We start from the raw sequence: 19,546 nt of genomic DNA on the forward strand, positions 1-19,546 counted from the left end.
TACCAATCTGCCCCAGTTTAGCTACTGCCTGCCGCCACTATGAACTACACTTTATCTACCGCAGCCCCAGGGGACCCGGACGAACATTTCTGGCATTGTTGGAAACAGCAGAACTGCTACAGCTGTCTAGATCAAAGTGCTTGCAGTTGGTGTCCCTTTGTAAGCACTGTAATCCAGCCTTTCCTAGTGTTGTGCAGTCCTAGCTAATGGGTACATACAAACCAGTCATGGACTTGCGTCCCGAATTCGAACCGTATTCCACTCCTTGCACCCGCCGAAGACAAGAACGTGTGTCCCCATTGGGCCGAACGGTGGGAGATTCGCACACGGCCGCTCGGATGCCAGGTTTCGACAATAACCACATTGACCGCACTCGTATCGATTTTTTCCACGTTATTCGTTGTCGTGTTGACCGTACTGGCGCTGAAGTGGTGCCGCAAGATCCGAGAGTACAGCCTGAGGAATCCAGGTTGGTGGAAGGTCTGGAATTACAGATGGAGATGCAATATGTCGAAATGGCGTGGGAAACTTGGCATGTTCATGTGGAAGAGTAGTGCTGACGCCCCACGGACAGGCGAGCCAGATGAGCATAATCATCTACTACCATCATAAAGTTATTACGGTGCACTTGCGGTTATCCCAAGTCACAATACTACGAAATTTCTTCCAAGATTTTCTTGCGGCGGCGCCTTCAACCAGAGCTGACTGGTGGTATAATGGCGACCTCGTCACCCTCTTGAATAATGTATTGTTCTGAGCCATCATCTTTCTCAGGAATGTCGACATAGTTCAGGTTGACAGTTACAAGGCTCGAGTCAAGAACCTTCGCTTTGATGCCCATATGCTTTTCCTCGAGTGTGTCGAAAAGCTTGCGGACAGGAAGGGGGGCAGGAAAAGTCTCGTATTCTTTGGTAGTAAAGGAGCCGGCACTTGCAAAGTACAGGACGTTGAAGTGCCCCTTCGGCGGGTTGGGAATGGCACCCATGGTGAATTGATTGCTCGGCGCTGAACGGGATCTGAATTCATGGTATGTTAGCTCAATATTTTTGACAGCGCATGAAAACAAATTATGAACATTGGGAGTTGCGTCAGAGATCTTGGTGATAAAATGGTACATCAATGGTGATCAGGTAATACATGCTATATTTTTACATCATAGCAACGAGCATTGAGGGTTGAAAGAAGCCCAGGACTTACCAATAGCAGCTGCGTTCAATGTGTTTTGTTGCTTAGACAAATAGGAAGATAGTAAGCGAATTTCTCAGCGAAAGAATTGTTTTGTAGGTGGATGGGAAGGTGGGTAGTATTGTTGTGACTGGAAAATTTGGAGGAAAATTGGGGCTCAGTATCAGCCAGCGGATCACGTGCCTTGCTAGATTGATTAGGGCTCCTAATAGTCAGTTCTGTATCAGTTATGTATGCAATCCAGATAGTCCGGCCCTTAAGACGGAAATGTTCAGCAGCATGATAAGCGCAGAATGGATCTTGACTATCGCTGTCACTGGTGACTTCAGTACCTTCAGTACCAGCAAAACTGTACGCCACGAGAAATCACAAATGTTAGGACGTCTTCTGGGATGTAAATCGTGTGTCTGTATTTTGCGATGCAGATAGTCCCCAGGAGTCCGGTGACACCTAGCAGGAGTGTGTTCCAAAGGGGCAATCGCTGTGATGCCATGCTGCCATTATGTGACAGTCTTTGCCTTTGCCGAAGCCTGACAAAATGCCTTCTCCAACGCCCATCAACGCCTCCCATCCCAGAGCTCCGCGATTAACGCAATCTTCTTGCTTCACGTTCTGACTCGAGCAGGCACAGAATGTCGTCCTCACGAACTGTAGAGCCATAATTGTCAGCGAATATGTTCTTTCCTCGCGAAGAGACCGTAATCTCTTGATCATTCGTTGAATCGTCCTCATACCTGGTCCCTTGACGTTGCGGATAATGCTTCGGGTCTGGTCGTCCATGAATTCGACTCGGACCTGGGTGACACCACCACGCGAGCCTGTTGTTTGTCAGTTTCTTTTTTGTCCTGTAAATTCAGAGCTCCACAGCGTCGCATGCGGCGGCGAATTCGTACCAGTGCGGCCCAAGACGCGGGTGACCTTGACGAGCTTGACAGGTTGCTTAGAGGAATCCATATTTGCAGTCTGGGGGGGCGAACAGAGGCTGAATGTGTTTGTGTTGTTGGTGACGGTCTAGGAGGTCAAGGGGCGGATCAACGTGCGAGATTCTGTGCCGGCGTTGCAAGACAGGTTGCTCACCCCACCAAAATTTTCGAAGAAAGTGCGACCCACTGTTTTGCGCCCTACCTACCGAACAGCTGTCTGGCAGCTGCCATTTTGATATATGGCCAAGCTCTCTGGACTCCGATGCGTCAGGCCTACATTTTGAGCAGCTCTAGCGAGCTTTCTCAAGGCTTGTTACAGCCCGTCGAAGACGGCAAGGTTTCAAATGTTCAGCGCATGGACACTCTCGAGCCTGCAGGGTGTATCAATTCACCTTAGCAAGGCTGCCTCTTTTCGAAAATGAATTAAATGGCAGTGAATACTGTTAATGGGCAAGACCAACAATTCAAATCGTTCCCTTCAGCCTCTAAACAGGGAAATCCTTGCTGCTAGACCACTGCCTTATAATTATCACTCTCTTTAGACATGTCAAATCTAGGGTATCAGTGCATAAGAGAAGAGAGCCAAACACCACAAAGTCAGAAACGAAGTTACAACAACTGATTCATCTTCGCCTCCAAGTCCTTCACCCATCCCTCAACCACCTTCATGTTGGCATTCATGGCTGCATCGCCATCTGCCATAACCCCCTCTATTTTGTCAAGTCCTTCCCGCCATTGCCTGATGTCACCCGCCATCTCAATCTGCGACTTCTCAATGCGTTCGATAGTCTCGCTGGCGGTTGCCGCATCCGCATGGATGGCCCTGAGAGATCTCAGTCTGTCTAACAGAGGTGGTAGAAGTGGCGTGAGGTGGTCGATTGTGGGCAACGTTCCGTAAAGCGCATTCACCTTTGCAATTTGTTCCAAGTCTTCTGAATCCACAGCTTCGAGAGGTGGCCCTCCAGCTGCAGCAATAGAGTCTTGCGCTGCCCTCGCACTCCTTCTCGCCTGCTCTAACTTCTCGGATTGTTGTATCAATTCACGCACTCGACGGCTGACACTGTCAAGAGACGTGGTAGATGCCTCTGACAGAGTCATAATCTGCTTTTGCAGTGTGTCCAGTGTTGGCAAGATAGCTCTTGGAAACCCACCATTGTCCATGCTGGGAAAAGCCGAGGCTGTGATACCGATAGCCTTCTCCAGCAGCAAAAGTCGTTTATCAAAGTCGGCTGCTTTAGCCAGAGCATGGCTCTGCTCGTAGTCCGGTGCGTATGTTATGGTGTATGTTGCTCCGTTCGTGGAATCAATTGCCTGTTGTGGAGTTCCGTCCTTTCTGTCTGCATTTTTATTCATGACGGCCTTGGATCGATGCATAGCTCCTCCTTCTAGCAGGCTAGACATCTCATCCAAAGCCCGACTCAACGAAGCAAGCTCCTCTTCTGAAGCCGGGGCATTTGTTGCTAGCTGAGCCTTCTGTTTGCCAAATTCCTCCTTTGCTTCTTCGATCTCTCTTTTCAACCGAGCGATCTTCCTTTCAAGATCTTCACCACCCTCCTCGTCGCTTAGATCCCCTATATGTTCTGTGCCGTCTTGCAGGACCCGCTGTCTTCGACTGGACGTCTTGTACGACTTCCGTTTGTCATTGAGACGATCGGAAAAGTCCACATCTCGGGCATCGACTTGAGATGGCATGAAACGAGAGCGTGCCTGGTCGATTCGCAGCCGAGCGCGGGAGATGCCTTGGGTATCATCGTCTTCGTCGTCGAAGTCGTTCTCGGATTGGGAGCGACCAGCGGTGGTCTCGGCAAGTGTCAGCGGAAATATCTCAACCTTCCGTAGCAAATATTTACCGGGATTGTTGAATTATCATCTGTCAAATCGGGCGTCTCGTAAATGTCAGGCGCCGTGTCCTAATTACCGTCAGTAGAGGCACGAGAGGTGCTGGCGCAGCTAGAGCTACCACGTACCAGATCTGGTAGAGCTGAGTACTTCCGGTTCAATGCCATGATTGTGATGGGTTTGCGTCCAGAACAAACAGCCAATTGGCCAAACAAAGATATTTCTAGTAGGCGAAGTTACTGCAATGCTTAGGGATGTTGAACGTTGACTAGTCGCACGGCTTGCGAACACAATATCGAATGGAAAGGCGCTGTCTTGGCAAGTACCACCCTTAGGTCGGAGGTCGGTGCCTCCCCACTAGGTCGGCTAAACGCGTTCCCTAAGATCTCGAGACGCGTCCATTGAACGTTTCTGACCTCACCTCAATGAACTCACCCCGCTAAACATTTTTCAGGCAACGGACCAATCTTACAAGGATCGGAAGCCCAAACTGGAGCCATATCACAATACTGCGGCAGCTTTGTGAGACACATGAGTACAAGTGCATCCTGCTTCATAATTTGATCACAACGCCTTAGCTCACTGTCAATTCTCATTGAGACATTCAATTCGACTCGACACACCGATTACAGATCTGGTCTGCTCTTTCAAGCCAAGATAAGATACTCAACCAATGACGGGTCTGTAAATTCCTCTGAGTTTCAGTGGAGTGGTTATATGTCACAACCCTCAAGCATTTAACCCGTCTCCGGGATGAGCTATTCGAAAAGGCATATTGGGTTTAGCAGGCATGCACATGCCCCTTCGCTCCTGAAAACAGTACAGGGGAAAGTAAGGGCCCCAGGACCACGAAGACCAAAGAAGGATGTGGCCGACGACGCTCCTCCCATGAGCAGCTCTGACGAGGATGAAAGCTTTTTCGGACCCACGGTGAAGAACGAGCCTTCAGGCTCAGGTAATCATGGCACGCCGACGACGAGATATGACTCTCCGCACGCGAAATATCAAAAACCCATGACGCAGAAAGAGTCTGTGGACTCAGATTCAGACGATGAGATCTATAGTTTGAAACAGAACATAAAGCCTACCATCTTCTCATCTCGGGACAAGAGTAAACAGGGAGACACCAGTGTCAACTACTCGAAACCACCTACAACAAGGAGATCAACAGCACAGGCCAGCTCTGCAAGCTCAAAACGATCTGCTCAGGAGATGTGTAAGGACTCAGCAGACCATATGACAAACGATATCGGGTTTGTAAAATCACAGAGCAGCAAGAAGGGCAGAGCAAGTTATGGCAAAGCCTCACAAAAGCCACCACAAAGACTTGCCAAATCTAAAGTCCCACGAGGTGTGTTTTTTGTGACCATCAGATGTCTATTGTTTGACTAACACTGTGTCGCTAGAAGAATCGCTGTCGCCCAAGAAAGCATTCAAGAGACCTCAAATTTCATTAAGTCCTAGTCCTCAGAAACCGACTGCTCCCAAGCGGACCCAAGGACCATTTGTTGCCGAATACTCTCCCATGCGCAATCCTGCTCCATCGCGATACCGTCCACCAATGTTGCCTTCAGATGACTGGCCTGCGCCTGAGAAGGGTGTTCGTACCAAGGTCAAACCCAACTCGGATGATAGTACAGAATCAGATCAAAGTTCTAAGAGCTCCATCCGGGGGGTGACAACAAACCGAATAGCCGAGAAAAAAACTCGAGCAAGAAAACAGAAGAGTCTAGTTTCAAAGGAAGAATCACCTCCCAGGCCTGTATTCCGGAGGTTCATTAAAGGTGCTGATCTGGATGATGATGTGAAAGAAGCTCTGAGTACGCATGCTCTGAAGCTGTTGGATAACGCGTCGGATAGGGAGGGTACCGGTGAAGCTTTAGCGTCTGGTGATGAATCCGGGAGTGATATTAGCATCGAAGACACCCAGCTCTTTGGGCCACGATGTCCAATGTGCCATGCACCTGTCGACCCGGATATGTTAAAGAAACACTCCAATCATGGCAGGATGAACATTAAGCAGCAAACTTCTTTCTGCAGACTCCATAAACGGAAATCGGCTCAGCGCGATCGATCAGCTCAAGGCTATCCCGACATCGACTGGGTAAATCTAGAGGTGCGGCTGATCGAACATGAGACATTTATCAAAGATATTTTGCAAGGCGCTCGCTCTTCATATTACGCCTCTCTTCTCAACGACAAGGTGGATACTGGACAGAATCGAACACTGCTTAAGACTGACGACAGTCTCACACCTGGTTACTACGGGCCGCGAGGGCTTCGTGTGATGACAGAGTTCATTATGCGAACATTTTCAGATACGGTACGAAAGCGCGCTGTCGAGGACAGACTAGTATCAGCAAGAGGATACACTGGATATGTGCAAGCAGTATTGGTGCCCGAGCTAGCCATTCGGCTTATCATGGAGGACATGAAGGTCGGCGAGGAGGATGCAAGGGTTATCCTCCGGGACACTGTCGAACTTGGCGATTTCTTGCACGAAGAAGCTAGGGACGTTGTTGTGAAAGCAAGCGACGATGAGGAGGACTGAGTCTCGAAACCATCGGACCTCAGAACCAGAGCTATAGCTTAAACAGCCTAACTTTTATGTGCAGTTACTATCTAGTTGGAGTCATAGCTATGCAACACCACGGAGGGTTACTTTTGTGTTCACATCATCTAGCATCAAAGCTCAGTAGCGTACAATAATTCTCTACCTAGGAATTTAGGCTATAGCTCAGAGGATCGAAATGGATGGGATTTCGACTATTTGTCTCGCAATGATAGATACCGGTACCGGGAAAGTAGTCGAAACCATGCAGAACTGGCGCAGGTTATTTGGACTGTATGGTGCAATCTCCCTGGGTAGTTGCTGGATACTAGATTTTGACATGTTTTACCTGGAACGGTGTGTGAGCTATGGTCTTGACCATTCTGCTGTCTATCTGGGATGCGTACTTAAGTCTACTAGTAGAAGCTATTTGCACTCCTCGTCACTTCAAGGATGAGTTGTAACTTTGACGAAGTTCGATCTCTATGTTGGCCAACGTATAGTCGGTAGGACTCGACCTCGTGGCAGCCATGCTCATCGCTACTGTGTAATATCCTGCGTAATATACACTCAGCCTTAGGAACTCTAAACCGAGAACAACCCCGTGTTAATATCCAATATGAAGATATAATCTGAGAGCGCACGTGGTTGACAGGGCAGATGCATGCGAGAAACTCGCAGCCCGTATGCTTCATGGCAATGTGTCAAGGCTCTGTCATCAAGGCGTTGAATCGTGTGCGGCTGAATGTTTCGCCGTTGGATTCGGTCAACTGGACATTGTAACATGTAGACCTAAGAATATACAACGTCGGCGATGTCCGGGCCCAGTTCTACCTAGAACAGTGAGACTACCTGCGTAATAGAGATGGACCATCCTAGTCACACACTTCTTTCTTTTGAATTATTGTCTTTTTGATGCCGGATAGGATATCAAGGGAGGCTTATGGGACAGATCATGATGTGATGATTAATACGTTGTAGCTATGGCGTTTCCTCTCCGCATCGACCAACTGACATGCGGAAGCTAGGCACGCACTGCTTGTCGACCCTGCTATTCGACGGCGATCGAGAATGGTCGGGAATCTACGAAGCACGAAGCACGAAGCAGGCTGGTGATTCGGCCTGGCTCTGATGGGAGATGACCCTCGGACGGTGTGTGAAAGATCCTGGGCACTTTTCGAATACGGAAAGAGGAGGCGCATCTTAGCTGCACTACCAAGGCCAACCTCATTTCTCCACAGCCCTCAAAAAAGCAAGGAAAGAAACTTGTCCTGAACGGTAGTAAAATAAGTGATTGATGTGGAAAATCGCAGGCTTGAAACACTGGAAAAGAGGAGCTGGAGTCTCAAGATAAGCGCTTGATACGTTATTCTTGTTTCTCATCACCATTCAAGCAGATCTCTGAACAGGAACTGAAACTATTCCCTTCTTGACAACTGGGATCAATTGATGACTCGGATGTCGGCGCGGTCAGGGCGGTTCCTTTGTGGAGACTCACGGCAGCTTCCCTAGAAACCGACCACATAATGGTCTATGCGCAAGCTCCCTGCATAATAGCTGCCCATTCCTTAAGACAAGCCCTGTCTCATTGCGAGTGGACATCTCGCTCTTATTGTCCTTGATCTTCGAGTGGCGATGGAGTATCATCATGATCATATTCTAACGTACTTTAATTTGACGACTTCGAGCTAGATTGTAAATTTTCATATTACCGTGAAATTTTAATAAAGCGGCGGATAATTTTTAATGTGGTCACCTGCGGGAACGAAAACACCCGCTCCACCAAGCAAGCTTTGTTATTATTGTCCATACTAGATGTAATAGTCCTCACAAGCTACTGCCCTCCAACACTAACAACCCATTGACTCGGGCGATCGTGTAATATTAGAGATTATGAGGAAGACTGGTGAGCTGGGCCCTGATGCAACGTCTCATACTGCTTGCAACTGTGTCAAAGGGAAACTGTCTAAACGGTATTTCAATCACGCTTGCAGATGAGGAATGTCGAAGCGCATCCAGTACTCGAGCTTGTTATACAGATTCAGTCACAACCTTTATATTGCTTTCAGCACCAGACTTCGGAAATGGTATTGTGACAATCCATTATTCATTAGAGGCAGCTAAAACTCCCTTCTGGCTGGGCTAAAACTGGGTTACTAGCTTCAACAGGGCCAAGCAAGAAAACCCAAGTTACAACTTTTTAGACGGAGATGATACACTTAATTGGAGGGCTTGTCCCAGGTGGGTGGACATTGTTCAGTGCTGCACGTACCACTTACGGGTTGGAACTTTCTACCCGACACTAATGAATCCCATCCCCAGATCACATCCCAGATAGAGCCACTAATCAAGGCCGCACCAAGTATACCACTAGATTTACACAGCAGGTACGTATCGCCACCAACTTTAAGAAGTTCGAACATGAACACACACCCATCAGCATCGCCCCAACCGCACAACCGCCGAAAACGCGCAATTTCCTAGTCCCCAAGCAAACCGAGGGCCCTCCGAGAAATGACTCGTTTGTCCACGAATTTCATGGCTCCGCGGTGTCGACAGTAGGACAGAGGTCTCCGGGGTCTGATGAGTGACAATGACGAGGGACGATGGCCACGGTCGCATCAGCTCCTTTGCGAGCTCCAACAGCGGGCGGTCGAGCATGACGGTGAAGCCTGTACCCAGTCCCAGTCGCTCAGCATCCACGTCATCGGCCTCCAAGAAGACAGCGCCAAAGCCGCTCAAGACCACTGAAAATAGCAAAATCAGGTTCGTAGGGGTAGTTTCGTGTCTTTTCTTGCTTGCTGCTGCTACTTCTGCGTGGCCCATCTCTCTTGAGAGTCGCAACTGCGCCAGATGGTCCGCGCGGCCTTGCCTGGTTGCAGCGCTCCCCATCCGAAACCATCACCGCAAGTGGGCGGTTTTGGAGCAGAGGAGCGTCAATCCTATGTAGTATCTTTTTGAGCCGCATGCCAAACAATTGTCATTGGGTCACGCTACTATCATCAGAGTCCTCGCGTGTTTGTCAACCAGTGGCTATTTGAACTGACTGGATCCTGCTTTACTCTTGTCACAGGTCGCTCAAAGAAGAGCTTCACTTCTCTCCAGCATCGAAAGCCGCCGCACCAGGGACCAACAGCACGGGCACTGGTAAAGGCATCGGCAAAGGCACAGCAACACCGTTGGCGCTCCGGTCGCCGTCGCCGTCTACTGCCCCGTCCGCATCCATTCTCGACCATCGCCGCATGAGCGATCTTGCCAATTACCGTCGCGACCTCGCCGTCCTGGATCCCTCTGGCGGTCGTGTCCCACAGATCCAGAAGGACCCCCCCACTGGTGGCCCAACACCGAACCAGATCCCACCCTGGATGTCGTCGTCGGGCAACGGCGGCGCCAGTGTAAATGCGCGATCAAGCTCCATGTCCTTTGGTACCAGCTTCTATAATGACTCGAGCGACAACCTCTCCATAGTCTCCCAGCTGTCGCCCGCCTTCCGATCTGGCGCATCGCGCGTCGTGCAGACGCCCGGCAGCACGACCGATTCTCAGCTTGATGCTGCATACTTCAATGACGAGAGGCGGCCGTCATTAGCAAGCATCACGACAGCTAGTAGTCAGGGGTCTAAGAATAGCGGGAACAGAGGTGGCTTCAAGAAATTGCAGGGTTTCTTCGGTGAGGAGTTCCCCGGTCGCGATGGGTCCGAGTCGAGCCTTCCAACTGGTGTCCCCGCTAAGGAGCAGCGCTCCTACTCTTTCAACCGCTCAAGAAACTACTCCAATGCCACCGACAACACAAGGGACGCGTCGCCCTCCTCGTCCCGCCCCCGAACTCCCGTGCCTTCGAGCGATGTAGTGCCATTTTTATACCAGGAAGCCAATGACATCGCCAAATACGGCGAAGCCCCGGTTCGCGATATTCTCAGCGGTCCAGACCGCGAGCGGTACCAAGAGAACGCGTCGTCGCAGATCCCCCCCAAGACGTCTTCTTCTTCGAGGTCCGCTCATTCCATGGTTCACCTCCCGGGCCACCACCATCGACACAACAAAAGCAACGAAGACTCAAAATCGCTGAGGCCTGTTGTCAGTCGAGAAGAGTCCGCGACGAGTGCACATTATAAAGATCACAGAGGCTCCATGGCTACTGCGTCGAGGACCCGGACCCAGAGCCCGACTCCCAGTTCGAACAGCACTGGCAGGCTAGGCTCGGGCGATGGCCAAACCTCTCCAAATGGCGCCAGTCAAGGGAAGCGAGGCATTCTTGACCGCTTGCGCCGGCATAAACACAAGGAGGAAGCACCTTCTTCTCGACTCAGAGACATGCCCACGTCGACTCGATCCCTCACACAAGCTCCAGGTCCTTCCCGCCAAGAACTGACAAGAGAAAACTACAACTATAACAAACCCTTGCCTCCCATAGATCACCCCGACTTTCAAGGCCCACGACCCAATCAGCCGCGGCAGGCTACATTCAACAATAAATTCCCATTTTCCAAAAAGGGACGATCAATGAGGCCCGAGGATGAAGACTACATCGGCCCCACCGACAGGAATGATAGCGGCAGGGTCTTTCACCTGGACACCGATCTCAGCGATATGGAAGGTATCCTCTCGCATCCACCACCTTTGACGCCTATGGACCCTGGCCTATTTAAGGCGAACGACTTCGAACGGCTTCCCGAAATAGACAGATCTCGCATTGGTGGCGCATGGAATGCACCAGATAGCTGGGCTGTTCGTAAAAATGCCGAAGAGCAAGCCGCCCACGCCAACCAGATGGATGATTCTGTCACCCTGCCCCGGCCGGAAGAGAAAAAGGCAGCACACTGTATTCGGGTATTCCGGGCCGATGGAACATTTGCCACAATCCAGTTGCCTCTTGATTCTACCGTAGCCGATGTCATGTCTCATGTCGTTAAGAAGACCTATGTGCAGGATGGCCTGGAAAACTATCACATCGTCTTGAAGAAGCATGACTTGGCGCGGGTTCTACCAGCCGTCGAGCGCCCGTTGCTGATTCAGAAGAGGCTATTACAACAAGTGGGCTACGAGGACAAGGACCGTCTCGAAGATATCGGCCGAGAAGACAATAGCTATCTGTGCCGATTCTTGTTCTTGTCGGCGAGGGATAGCGACTTCACGGCCGTGCCTGATAATCTCGGGATTGGCAGAACCACCAAGTTCAACCATGTCGACCTGTCAGGCCGCAACCTAGTGACGATACCTATCAACCTATATTCCAAAACGAGCGACATCATATCTCTCAACCTCTCCCGCAACCTATCTCTCGACCTTCCTAGAGATTTCATTACATCATGCCCCCAGTTGAGAGACATCAAGTTCGCCAACAACGAGGCACGGAAGCTGCCCATCAGCATTGGAAGAGCTAGCCGCCTAACGTATCTTGACGTGTCCAACAATCGCCTAGAAGAGCTAGAGCATGCTGAATTATCAGGCCTGACCGGGCTACTGAAGCTAAATCTAGCCAACAATCGTCTCATTGGTCTTCCCGAGTGTTTTGGCGGCTTCAAAGCATTGCGGTCGCTCAACCTATCGTCCAATTTCCTCGACAAGTTTCCACCATTTCTCTGCATGCTTGACAGCTTGGTTGACATTGATGTCAGCTTCAATTCCATTGCCACCCTCCCAGACGATATTGGGATGATGAGAAACTTGGAGAAGTTTGTCATGACCAACAACAGACTTGCAGGTACTCTACCGTCAACTTTCGGTAACCTTTCGAATGTTCGCGAACTCGATCTGAAGTTCAATGCCCTGACCGCTATCGACGTGGTCTCCGCACTGCCAAAGCTAGAAATACTATCTGCCGACCACAATATGATCTCACAGTTCATTGGCAGCTTTGAGCGTGTCCGAAGCTTGAAGTTGAACTCGAACCCCATCACCAAGTTTGATATTATTAGCCCTGTGCCAACCTTGAAAGTGTTGAATCTGTCGAATGCGCAACTAGCGAGCATTGACGGGTCATTCAACAACATGATGAACCTTGAGCGGCTTGTCCTTGACCGCAACTACTTCGTGTCGCTACCCAACCAAATCGGTAACCTGCGGAAGCTTGAGCACTTCAGCATAGCCAGCAATTCGGTGGGCGAGATACCTCCTGAAATTGGTTGCTTGACTGAGTTGAGAGTACTTGATGTGAGGGGAAATAATATCAGGAAGCTACCGATGGAATTGTGGTGGGCAAATAAGTTGGAGACGCTGAACGCCTCCTCCAACGTTCTTGATGTGTTTCCCAAACCCGCCTCACGTCCGCCTCAGGCACCCGGAGAATCCTCGAACTCTGCTGGAGCTAATGGCAAGCAGAACTCTGGTCTTCTATCACAACCCTCCAGTACCGAAGACCTCATGCCCGATGGATCAAGACGACCAAGTCAAGCATCCAGTACCCTGTTGAGTGTGGGGCCTTCTCCAGTCCCTGCCGGCCCAGACCGGAAGAGCTCGGTTGTCTCCGTCTACGGGAAGGGTGGCCGCAAGACTTCTGTTATGTCCAGGAGCACGGCCCAGAGCCCTAGCGGCACCATTGCGCCTTCCATCTCTTCTAGGAAAGATTCCGGTTTGTCTGGTAGACTGACAAACACCTTTGCTGGTTCGCTCCGCAATCTATATCTTGCCGATAATCAGCTTGACGATGATGTATTTGAGTACATCACACTGCTGGGAGAGTTGCGAATCCTCAACTTGTCGTATAACGATATAAGTGACATGCCTCAACGATCTATCAAGAGCTGGCCTCAGCTTGTTGAGTTATACCTCTCAGGCAATGATTTGACCAGTCTGCCTGCGGATGATCTCGAGGAGTACAGCTTGTTACAAGTTCTCCACATTAATGGCAACAAATTCACAAATCTCCCAGCGGACATCTCGAGGGCCAAGAAGCTTGCTGTTCTGGACTGTGGAAACAACTCTTTAAAATACAACATTTCCAACGTCCCGTACGATTGGAACTGGAATCTGAACCCCAACCTTCGGTATCTCAACCTGTCTGGAAACAAGCGCTTGGAGATAAAGCAAACTACCTTTGGGCCAAGTCCCTCAAATCGGGAGCAGTACACAGACTTCAGCCGCCTGCAAAACCTACGCGTTCTGGGCTTGATGGACGTCACGCTCACACAGCCAAGCATCCCAGATCAGAGCGAGGATCGGCGTGTCCGAACTTCAGGCTCCTTGGCAGGGCACCTTCCTTACGGAATGGCTGATACGATGGGCAAGAACGAACACTTGTCTACTATTGATCTGGTGGTTCCAAGGTTCAATTCGTCGGATTCGGAGACTCTCCTGGGACTGTTTGATGGTCAAGCGCTCAGTAGTGGTGGCTCTAAGATCGCCAAATACCTTCATGAGAACTTTGGTCATATCTTTGCCATGGAGCTGAAAGCTCTCAAGACGCGGCAATGCGAAACACCCACGGATGCTCTCCGGAGAGCATTCTTGAGTTTGAACAAGGACCTCGTCACGATCGCCTACCAGCACACGGAAGAGAGACCGTCGGGCTCTCATCGTGGGTCGGCAGCTCCTTTAGTCCTCAGCAAGGAGGATCTGAACTCCGGTGGTGTTGCCACCGTTGTATACCTCCAGGGACAGGAGCTTTACGTAGCCAATGTCGGTGATGCTCAAGCGATGCTCATTCAGTCAGACGGCACACACAAGATGCTAACGCGCAAGCATGACCCCGCCGAACCGGCTGAACGTCAACGAATCCGGGATGCTGGAGGTTGGGTCTCTCGTCAAGGACGACTGAACGATCTCCTAGAGGTATCGCGGGCATTTGGCTATGTGGACTTGATGCCGTCTGTGCAAGCTGCGCCGCACGTTACTCAGATGACGGTGTCGCCTCAAGACGAGACGATCCTCATTGCAACGAAGGAACTATGGGAGTACTTGACTCCTGGCCTCGTAGTAGACGTTGCGCGTTCCGAGCGCGGCGATCTCATGCGTGCATCGCAAAAGCTACGAGATCTTGCCATGGCCTACGGCTCGACCGCCAAGATCATGATTATGATGATCAGCATCACTGACCTCAAACGTCGGCAAGAACGGTCTGCACGACTGCATAGGGGTCAGAGCATGTCGCTGTATCCATCAGGTATCCCAGACGACTTCCAGTACCCGGCCAAGAGAGGGAAACGAGCCAAAGCCGAAGTTCAAGACTCAACCCTACATCGACTCGAAGCCGAGGTCCCTGCCCCTACGGACAAGCCATCGATTGTGTTTACTGATATCAAGAACTCCACAAACCTCTGGGAAATGTATCCTTCTGCAATGCGGTCAGCTATCAAGCTTCACAACGAAGTGATGCGTCGACAGCTTCGCAGAATCGGCGGTTACGAAGTCAAGACAGAAGGTGACGCTTTCATGGTGTCCTTCCCTACGGCAACTTCAGCGCTGCTGTGGTGTTTCTCTGTTCAAACACAGCTTCTCGAGGTCAACTGGCCTCCGGAGGTTCTCAACTCGATGTCATGTCAGGAAGTCTTCGATAAGGACAACAACCTTATCTTCAAGGGTCTGTCCGTGAGAATGGGTATTCATTACGGTGAGCCCGTCGCCGAGATAGACCCCGTAACCCGTCGTATGGATTACTTTGGCCCTATGGTCAACAAGGCGTCCCGTATCTCTGCCGTGGCCGATGGTGGTCAGATCACAGTCTCTGCCGACTTTATCTCCGAAATTCAGCGATGCCTCGAAACATATCAGGAGAGCGAGCGCACTATTTCGACGGGATCGGAGGAGGGGTTCGATGATGACTCTGCTGCGAGTGCGATACGTAAGGAACTCAAATCACTAAGTTCCCAAGGATTCGAGGTAAAGGAGATGGGCGAGAAAAAACTCAAGGGCCTCGAAAACCCCGAATTCATCTATTCGCTATACCCTCACTCACTTGCCGGTCGTATTGAGCACCACAACCAAGACACTCGGGGGACTGAGCTTATGAACAAGCCAGCCACCCTCCAGGCCGGCAGTGAACTCGGCTTCGAACCCGAGATGATCTGGTCACTATGGAAAGTCAGTCTGCGATTGGAAATGCTCTGTAGCACCTTGGAAGAGATTTCTGGCAGAGGCCTGCAGCCTCCAGAGACGGAACTTCTGGAAAGGATAAAACAACGCGGCGGTGAAGTCACGGAACGGTTCCTTTTCAACTTTATGGAGCACCAAGTGAGCCGTATCGAGGTAAGACCTATCCACTACTCTGCGTCGCACCCGAACTGACATTTGTGTGACAGACATGTATCACCACTTTATCTTTACGACACCTGGTGGCTGGGGGCGGCCACATTGCTCAACTGGACGATCTGAGAACTCCCATGCCGGTGGTTCTCAATGATCTTGCAAAACAGTTGAAACTTCTCGCACAATACAAGGCCAAATTTGGCCCGCTGAGCGACGAAGAAGACGAGGGGAGCGATACGGAACAGGAATAATTACTACATTCCGACTGCCGAATCCCAAATACTACGTCCTTGACTACCAGATATACTATATCCTTTCATTACTACCTACACTCGCAGAGGCTGCAAGCATCATCAGCCTATGCTTCCACTCCAACACTTCACTATGAATCATTCAATTCACATATATACGTACCAACATTGTAATGCGCCACGAAGCCATATCTTTATCGTTGCTCGGGGAAGAGAGCGGGCTACTTTTGCCCGGGGGGAGGCAAAGATGGGTTCAGTGGTCAACTTGCATACTCGGGATGACTCGCGCTTGGCTTCTGGGAAACGCGCAAGCAGAGGTGCTCAGGCGCATTGACTGGGTTTTTTCCGCTCTTTCTGGCTTACGACCACTACCGCCACAGTGCGTCTCAGGGACACTACTACTTTGGATGGGTTGGATCATCATGCGATGTCTCATATAGGTTTGGGCAGGCAGGCATTGGATGGCTGGCAACAACGGGTCATCAATACACCGGTTTACAAGAAATAACTGTACTACCTTCCTGGGTGTTATTGGACAGGTCGGGATATTATAAGCATGCCTACAAGAAAGCAGGAAGGAACAAAATCCGAGCAAGCTCGTTCTTTTGGCGGAATACCTACCTTATGTACTTGCAGAGCGGGGGGGGGGGGGGGGGGGGGGGGTGAATGGAGAGTGAATGGAGATAAATGGTCAGGTACACACCGGGCTACAGGCAGGCTGGCACTTTGGCCACATCGACGCTGTAATGACCCATTAATCGAATATTGAACTAGAAGTAACTTTTGAGTTCACTCTACTATTGTAATTGTCTTCATCGTGGTTGGTTTTGTAGCTCTAAACTCCTTCGTCTTGGTATATTCATCTTTGTTGAACATACACCGCTCCCTATCCGTTGCCTATTTAAGTACCCGATGCTTGAGCCCTCCCAGTGGAGACTGACAACCTATCATTTATTGACGGGCAGGAACAGGCATCCAGTAGTCATCGTTTGTATAGATCAGTTTTCAGGAGGGCTTGAGGCTGCTGGCCTATCTACTAGGGATACCAAGCTTGGCTTTCACACGACAGCCTACTTCTTACTTAACCCTCATGACGCCAACTAATTAGCACATACGGCCATAGGCTCCAGAGAACTCGGGATCCCGTCCGCTCTCCCTTAGATAAGCTGGACACTGCTGGATTAGTAGTTGGGTGGGTGACCATCAGCGAATACCCGGTGCTGTATGTTTTTGCACATTTTGGCCATTTTGGAGATTAATGTAGCCAACGAAGGCTCTGGCCAAAAGTGTACTATGTAGACTTGTAGACCGGCGAGGTTCTCGGCCATAATGCCTTAGCATTTAGCAGGGGTTTATTAGAAGTTCGGCGCTAGGTGGTGTCCACTCCTACAATGGAAAGATTTGGTAGCTACACAAGGCTACTTGCTGTGAAGGTCAACCCTCGCAGACTCACTACAACCAGGTGACTTACAGCTGGAACACCTGCCGTGGCAGTGTCAGATGGGAAGCCAATCATAACCCTTGTAGGAGCCCCGCCAAGCGTGGATGACTTAGTCGCGCTCCCTCAAACCTAAGTTGTCATCTTCTTTCCTTCGCTCCTTAGAGTAGAATCTTCGTCGATAGCACCTAATCGAGGTCTCTACCTGTCAGAGAACAGAATGCCATAGGCACCAGTGGGTGTCAGAACACTGAACGCAGGACACCGGCGGGCCGCCGGAGGGGTGTTTCGGACAAAAGACTCCCGAATCATGATTACAATCTATGTGAAGCTTTGGGATGACGAGAGTCAAGATCCTTGGCATCGCCGACCCTGCTGTTATGCCGGGTCCAAGCGGCGGCCTAGCTATCTATATAAGGACCATCTCGAAGTAGGATAGGGAAGGAGCAGAGATCAATGCATCACCGTGGGCACCCCTACCTGAGACCGCCAGTGACCACCCGGTGCTACGTAGGAGGGACGCCCGTTACTCCCCATCACTCTGTACTATTGCCTTCGGCCTAGCCGTACCCTGACACTACCAATGCGATGCAACCCAGGTCGTGACACTTGCTATAGTAGTAGGAGGCCGAATGAAGGGCGCCTACTATCGAGTGCCCATGGAGCACACTGAAAGCTAACACTATCTAACACTATACTAAAAAAGGTAAGATCGTTTTTTCTTGAAGCTAAACCTACACCTCCCTGGGATTATGATTGCTGGTACGGTAACTTACCAGGGTCGTAACTAATGCACTTAACCCTTTTTAGCTAAAGATTGTTTTCGTAGAAAAAAGCATCTAATAGTCTAGCTGCGTAAACCACTAACGAGTCTGTAAGGGTTTGTGCTAGTAAGTAAGTCCTGCTGCGGAGTCCTTTAGCAATAATATCGGGGTCTGACGTATGGAGTATAGGGCTCTGGGTCACTGAAGTATTCAACTAGGGTAACTGGGAATAGAGTCGTCAAGGCAGTTTGCCTCACCAATGGGTTAGATTGATGCTTAGATTGATCACTGAAGTAGAGACTGCCTATCTATGAAATGCCTGGGAGTCCTGTCCCTTATATATCCATTCCCTCCTTCACTGATAACTGGGGCCATTAGATCCTTCATGGATACTATTGGTCCTAACTGGATATGTTGATCATTTCATATCCAAATGATCCACCCTTTTAAGTCACGTGACTTGTGATCCTTGTACTAGCTGGCTCCTCCTGCAGCTAGCCCCTCCGGTGTGACTTTCCCCTCCTTCTTTGTCCTGTATCCACTGGGCCTGCCATCGGGCCTGTGGCGTTGGTTAGAATCGTAGATTCGTAACAGTGTAAAAGCATACATCAGAAAGCGATTCGGAATAATGGTGCTTAGGAATAGCTTCAGATCCAACAGATCCAATAGATCCAACAGACATTAGCCTAAGCGCTAAAATAACCTTTGTAGCTGCCAGATCGTTTTATTTTAGGAGTAAGCATCACCTAGCGCCGAACTTTGATAAACCCCTGCTAAAGGCGTTATGACTGGGAACCTCGCCGATCTCCACACATTTGGCCAGAGCCTTGGTAGGCTACATATATAATATCTCCAAAAATAGCTAAAATGTGCAAAAACATACAGCACCGGGTATTCGCTGATGGTCACCCACCCAACTACTAATCCAGCAGTGTCCAGCTTATCTAAGGGAGAGCGGACGGGATCCCGAGTTCTCTGGAACCTATGGCCGTATGTGCTGAGACGACGGCCTGATGAGGTTTAAGTAAAGAAGTAACGTACAACCCCACCTTTCTGGCCACCCAATCTGCCAACTACAACAACCTTCGGCACAACAGATTATCGTCGGTATTGGCTATTATTATACAATGCCTCGATATTCAGAAAATTCGATTCAAGGCGCTCTCAACGATATCAATCAAGGGATATCCCAGCGCCAGGCTTCCCTCCGATGGGGCGTTCCACGCTCTACCCTATAACTTCGTTACGCCCCAAACCACGTAAGAAGGTACGATTGGGGCCTAATGAACGATTTGGTAACATTGTACAGATTAAGGAAGCGATGGATCGAGCCCTTGAAGTAGAACGGCAACGAAACCAGGTACAACGTCGGAATCAGGTAATACTGGACCCAGCTAAGGCGTCAGAATCTAT

At 50.1% G+C, this 19,546-nt stretch overlaps 5 protein-coding genes across 5 annotated transcripts; 3 read left to right on the forward strand and 2 right to left on the reverse strand.

Moving 5' to 3' along the window:
• Positions 1–81: 81 nt before the first annotated feature.
• Positions 82–417, forward strand: BCR38DRAFT_313518 (uncharacterized protein; the record flags this gene model as incomplete). Its single annotated transcript, XM_040854672.1, has 2 exons — positions 82–159; positions 226–417. Coding segments are annotated over 2 exons (270 nt in total), but the record flags the coding sequence as incomplete, so codon positions are not given.
• Positions 418–691: 274 nt separating this feature from the next.
• BCR38DRAFT_483907 (ribosomal protein S28e-domain-containing protein) lies at positions 692–2,139 on the reverse strand (the record flags this gene model as incomplete). The annotated part of the gene is made up of 4 exons (XM_040863684.1): positions 692–1,016; positions 1,803–1,833; positions 1,920–2,003; positions 2,079–2,139. 4 exons carry the CDS (start codon positions 2,137–2,139, stop codon positions 692–694), a joined length of 501 nt encoding a protein of 166 aa, XP_040717227.1.
• Positions 2,140–2,402: 263 nt separating this feature from the next.
• On the reverse strand, positions 2,403–4,258 carry BCR38DRAFT_176149 (uncharacterized protein). Its single transcript, XM_040853895.1, has 3 exons — positions 4,076–4,258; positions 3,959–4,018; positions 2,403–3,908 (listed from the first exon to the last, which is right to left on the reverse strand). The coding sequence occupies exons 1-3, from the start codon at positions 4,112–4,114 to the stop codon at positions 2,718–2,720; spliced, it is 1,290 nt and encodes a 429-aa protein (XP_040717228.1). The 5' UTR covers positions 4,115–4,258; the 3' UTR covers positions 2,403–2,717.
• A 117-nt stretch (positions 4,259–4,375) lies between these two features.
• Positions 4,376–6,847, forward strand: BCR38DRAFT_176150 (RTC4-like domain-containing protein). Its single transcript, XM_040853896.1, has 2 exons — positions 4,376–5,298; positions 5,354–6,847. The coding sequence occupies exons 1-2, from the start codon at positions 4,701–4,703 to the stop codon at positions 6,496–6,498; spliced, it is 1,743 nt and encodes a 580-aa protein (XP_040717229.1). The 5' UTR covers positions 4,376–4,700; the 3' UTR covers positions 6,499–6,847.
• Positions 6,848–9,603: 2,756 nt separating this feature from the next.
• On the forward strand, positions 9,604–16,018 carry BCR38DRAFT_176180 (adenylate cyclase, ACY). The gene is made up of 2 exons (XM_040853897.1): positions 9,604–15,680; positions 15,734–16,018. Exons 1-2 carry the CDS (start codon positions 9,741–9,743, stop codon positions 15,929–15,931), a joined length of 6,138 nt encoding a protein of 2,045 aa, XP_040717230.1. The 5' UTR covers positions 9,604–9,740; the 3' UTR covers positions 15,932–16,018.
• Positions 16,019–19,546: the final 3,528 nt, after the last annotated feature.

Source organism: Pseudomassariella vexata (genome assembly GCF_002105095.1).
Source record: "Pseudomassariella vexata strain CBS 129021 chromosome Unknown BCR38scaffold_5, whole genome shotgun sequence".
Lineage (NCBI taxonomy): Eukaryota > Fungi > Ascomycota > Sordariomycetes > Amphisphaeriales > Pseudomassariaceae > Pseudomassariella > Pseudomassariella vexata.

Excerpts from the sequence above, each read along its gene's own strand:
- BCR38DRAFT_176149 (XM_040853895.1), bottom strand. The coding sequence starts at position 4,114 with ATGGCATTGAACCGGAAGTACTCAGCTCTACCAGATCTG. Across the intron at positions 4,019-4,075 it reads ACTCAGCTCTACCAGATCTG|GACACGGCGCCTGACATTTA; the intron begins GTACGTGGTAGC and ends GACGGTAATTAG. Across the intron at positions 3,909-3,958 it reads ATGATAATTCAACAATCCCG|ACCACCGCTGGTCGCTCCCA; the intron begins GTAAATATTTGC and ends ACACTTGCCGAG.
- BCR38DRAFT_176150 (XM_040853896.1), top strand. The coding sequence starts at position 4,701 with ATGAGCTATTCGAAAAGGCATATTGGGTTTAGCAGGCATGCACATGCC. Across the intron at positions 5,299-5,353 it reads CAAATCTAAAGTCCCACGAG|AAGAATCGCTGTCGCCCAAG; the intron begins GTGTGTTTTTTG and ends CTGTGTCGCTAG.
- BCR38DRAFT_176180 (XM_040853897.1), top strand. The coding sequence starts at position 9,741 with ATGAGCGATCTTGCCAATTACCGTCGCGACCTCGCCGTCCTGGATCCC. Across the intron at positions 15,681-15,733 it reads ACCAAGTGAGCCGTATCGAG|ACATGTATCACCACTTTATC; the intron begins GTAAGACCTATC and ends TTTGTGTGACAG.